Source organism: Diabrotica virgifera, chromosome 1 (genome assembly GCF_917563875.1).
Source record: "Diabrotica virgifera virgifera chromosome 1, PGI_DIABVI_V3a".
NCBI lineage: Eukaryota > Metazoa > Arthropoda > Insecta > Coleoptera > Chrysomelidae > Diabrotica > Diabrotica virgifera.
Window position 1 is genome coordinate 104,070,899 of NC_065443.1, and position 4,689 is coordinate 104,075,587.

Genomic DNA, 4,689 nt, shown 5'->3' on the forward strand with positions numbered 1-4,689 from the left:
ATTACATAACGCGGTCCAAATGTAAATAAGAAATGGTCAAAAAAATGGGGCCTTAAATTAGATTTTTTTGACGGATTTTTTTTGCTAGTACAAATTTGTCTAGATAATTTACAGTTAAGTATAGCCTCCCCTATTGAAAAAATCACCAGCCGCCACTGCTAAATACATTATCTGTATGTCAACAAAATGTTATCTAAACAGATTATTCCTTATTTAATTTTAAAATTATCTGTAATCAAATACTAATTTGATTTGTACAACAGAATGGCATTCTTTTTTATTATTCTCAACACAGGCTCTTACATACTGCCCATTACCATTAGAAAGAAATAGTAAGGTTAATAACTTTATGACTCCTCACCACAACCTTGAACATTTGATTTCAAGACTGGACATACCTGTTGCATGACTCATGGATATTTAATCATCTCACAGCCATTTCTAAGAAATTGTAGAACACACAAACTTATAGGAAAACAATTTATTTAATTTTAGAATACATTATATTGAAAAATTTAAAGCTATTACAATAATAGGCAACTGGCATAATACTAGAAATGTTGCCAACAAATAAATATTTTTATTTCAAAATTAATTTTGAGACTTAAAGGACAACAGGTGGTAGTAACTACCCTTATACAAGAGATGACATCACTGTTAGTCCTTTTAGTCCCAGTGCAATAACTGCAACACAAACATTTTTTTGTGTATCTGTTAGTCAAAAGTTTTAATCCACTTGTTTCATTTGCAGTGACTTCTAATCAAAACATAATAAATGTGCTGCAGTCATTGAACTAAATAAAAATCAATGGGTACTCTGAATATCTGTAAAAGATAACTATAGATACAGAAAAAAATTTTTGAAACAAAATATATTGATCAGGTTATAAAATATAAATACTATAAAATGAATCAACGTATGCTTGTAAATTAGTACTACAATGATGATCTAAGTGGACGTTCAATAAGTTTTGTGCACATGACACTGATTATATCATTTACCATTGTATAAAAAAAGCTTATAAGTTACACACCCCTCACTGGAAGTTCATCAAAAATCGAGACAACTAAGGATATTTCAAAAATCAAAATTTTACATTAATCAATTAAAATTCATAGCCAAATAATTGCAATGTGCAATACTAGTTTGGTGGGGAATAAAGAAACAAAATAATGATCTATTCTATATTAAACTCTAAAAAGTAACTTGCTACATCGTTGTGTTGTTTTAAAATTAAATTTCTGGGTCGTGTAACTCTAAGAACCAATAAACAATGGGTTAAATACATATGAAAATATAACTTAATACTTAAATTTGTCCACAAGGAGAAAAGGAGTTTGAACAAATAGAACTGAAGAGAAAAGTAGGGGTTTATTTTGTTAGTCAATACATCATGCAGAAGCCCCCTTGAAATTAATTAACACACGTAACGATTATTAATATAAAATATAGAATATGTAGTGGCTCAAAACATTACACAACGGGGCTTCTTCTTCTTTTTGACTTGCAGTGCAGCTCGGGTAGCATTTTCAAAAACCTCTCTTACACCCTCCTTACTTTTGGCAGAACATTCTAGATATGCAAAAGCATTGATTTTCTCTGCCATGGATCTTCCGTCTTGAGGTTTTACTGGTTCTTGTTTCATCTTTTTAAGTTCGTTAATGGTAGTAGGATCGTTACGCAGATCCTTCTTATTGCCTACCAGAATAATTGGCACATTTGGACAAAAGTGTTTTACCTCTGGGGTCCATTTTTCTGGGATGTTTTCTAATGAGTCGGGGGAGTCTACTGAGAAGCACATTAAAATCACATCGGTGTCTGGATATGAAAGGGGCCGCAGACGATCATAATCTTCTTGACCTGCGGTATCCCATAAGGCGAGTTCTACCTGCTTTCCATCTACTTCAATATCCGCCACATAGTTTTCGAATACAGTGGGCACGTATACTTCTGGGAACTGATCTTTACTAAATACTATTAAAAGACATGTTTTTCCACATGCTCCGTCACCAACAATCACCAATTTTTTTCTTATTGCAGCCATCGGACCTGCCAAAACACACAAAGTTAACGCCTATTCAACTACGAACGAAAATGGCGGACATTAAATAAATCACGAAGTAAGAGCGGGGATAACAGACAGATAAGGATCAAGCAAAAAAACGTACCTTTTCCGTAGTCCTCCTTATCGGAACAGCAACAAAACATTCAGAGAGTCTCTTTGCAGTGTTACTCCTAAATTGGTTAGCGTTATTCTACCACTTTCTAACAAAATCATACAATTTTAGAAATTAATGGATAAGATAAACAAAACGAGCAAAAAAGTTTAGTCCAATTGTCACTTCTTCACGCGTGCGCCATTTACATATTCCTTAATATAGAATCTCCTATCTTTTTCTATATCACTTCACTTGACTCTCGTTCCTTTTCAATGAACTATGAACACAAACGCGAACAGAAATACAGACAAATGTACGGAACACAAGAGTTGTTTACATGTCAGACATATGATGCGTCATCATTTAACAAAACGTCATTTCTAACTGTCCACAGAATAACTAGCTATTCTGTGAACTGGAAACTTTGATGTGTGTTGTGTGTGTGCAGAAACTGTGCTGTATCACAGCCACCTTTACTTAACAAGCCATGAAGTTGAAACTTGGCAACATCTAATAGTAGACCGGTTAGGTCTAAGCGCTTGTTCACAATGGACGTAACCATAAGATGAACGTAAGCCGTTATCATTTCGTAAACCGTAATTTGTACATAATTTTATGCAGCGTTCATAATAGACTTAAATTTTACGTAAAGACTTTATGTATAGTCTTTACGTAAAATTTAAGTCTATTGTGAACGCTGCATAAAATTATATACAAATTACGGTTTACGAAATAATAACGGCTTACGTTCATCTTATGGTTACGTCCATTGTGAACAAGCAGTAATAGAAATTATAAAGAACATTAAAAGGTATGTTATTAAGATAATTCTAGTTCAAACAGCTTGTTTTTGCAGTAAAGGAGAGACAACTGGAGCAGATTACTATGATTATTTGCAAAGGGATGGTTTGTGCTTAGCAACGGATTCAATCAAATTTATTTGTTGTTGTTTGTTTGGGTTTATATACAGTCCCTGCTCAATTTATTAGACTCGCCCGAGAAATATCAGTTTTCTTTAATTTCAAGCACCTTGAAGTATCTTCAAAGTGATAGGGAACTGCTAAATGGGTTCAATAACAATTACTTAATAATCATGCTACATAATTAAGCTAAAAATGGTAAATTTTTTTTATTGAATTGTGAAAACTTGATTGATGGCAATAGGAATGGGCTAAAAGTGTGCAATGAGTCAACTTTTTTCAAATTTAGTTTTTTAGTTAAATTAGTTATTGGTGCAGTGGCGGATCCAAGGGGGGCGATCGGCCCCCTCTCAAACCAAGTGATTTAATTTTTTTTCCAAACAGATAATTAGACATTTTTTATAATAAATTTTATAATATTGACTAAGATATATGTATTAAATACATATGCATTATAAATAAATTTCATTAGTACAGGACAAAACGTTCACCTCAGTCTCAAGCCGGAGTGGAGGATGGACAGCAATGTTCACCTCAAACATCGGCCCAAACAAAGACTGGACAAGGATCACCTCAGAGAAATCGACCAAAACGCCTCAGACCCTGTGGTGCCGAGGTAAAAAAAGAGGAAGGCCAGGAAGATACCTACGGGAGCCACCCATCCCTCTCCAGCCCCTCCCAAAACAAAGGTGAAGGTGCCCGCATCAGAGTCTGTCAATAGTTCCACCTCCAAAAGTGGACAGGAACCGACAGGCGCCGATGTGAAGCGCCTTCACCCAAGCACTTCCACGGAAGGCACGCTGCAGAAACACAAGAAAGAACGCAGAAGCGGAAACGCCACTGCCCGTTCCCAAAGCTTCGCGGAAGCCGCCGTGACACATCTTAGGGTGGATATCATAGATTAGGTAAACCCGTAATAAGGCAAGGTCACTCAGTCACAGCCGACCGGGAAGACCTTATCAAACGCAGCCTCGTGGATGAATTGGACAGAGCAACCTTGTCCAACTCCAACAGTCAAGCAAAAACACCCACGTTTAAATCGTGGACTTATTCTGGTGAGATCATCAGAGTAGTATGTGGTGACGACTGAGTGGCTGGAAAAGATTATAGATGACTTCAAACCGTGGGAGGAAGCATCACTAGCTGTTGTAAGTCAGGATAAGCTCCCGAAGCTTACCAAAGCCTCTCTATGGATCTCAGGGGATGTTACTACCACCTCCGAAGAGTGCTGCAGAGACTCAAGGCCCCGTCTCACCATCAAATAATTGACAGTTATTTGATCAAACTTGACAGTTAGTGACACAAAGTGACAGTTAGTATGTATAGTTTGTGTCACTAGTCAAGTTTGACTGTCAAGTTTGATCAAATAACTGTCAATTATTTGATGGTGAGACGGGGCCTTAACGGCGTAAAGTCCAGACATGTCAGTTACGAGATAGTGCACCTTCCAACACGAGGTAAAGACTGATCCGAACGGACACCTGTTCGTCTTTGGAATAGGAGATGAGGATATGGCTGTCGTTAAGAAAAGACCAATGAGGTTAAGCTACGCGTCCTCCTCATTGACTCTAAAAGCAAGCACCAAAAAATGAAGGGCACCTCCTCGGAA

The 4,689-nt window shown here is 36.6% G+C and overlaps 1 protein-coding gene across 1 annotated transcript; it reads right to left on the reverse strand.

Moving 5' to 3' along the window:
* Positions 1-466: 466 nt before the first annotated feature.
* On the reverse strand, positions 467-2,481 carry LOC114325345 (ras-like GTP-binding protein Rho1). The gene is made up of 2 exons (XM_028273402.2): positions 2,170-2,481; positions 467-2,050 (listed from the first exon to the last, which is right to left on the reverse strand). The coding sequence occupies exons 1-2, from the start codon at positions 2,207-2,209 to the stop codon at positions 1,467-1,469; spliced, it is 624 nt and encodes a 207-aa protein (XP_028129203.1). The 5' UTR covers positions 2,210-2,481; the 3' UTR covers positions 467-1,466.
* Positions 2,482-4,689: the final 2,208 nt, after the last annotated feature.

Coding starts and splice junctions, on each gene's coding strand:
- LOC114325345 (XM_028273402.2), bottom strand. CDS start 2,209: ATGTTTTGTTGCTGTTCCGATAAGGAGGACTACGGAAAAG. Junction 2,051..2,169: donor TAAGGAGGACTACGGAAAAG/GTACGTTTTTTT, acceptor GTGTTTTGGCAG/GTCCGATGGCTGCAATAAGA.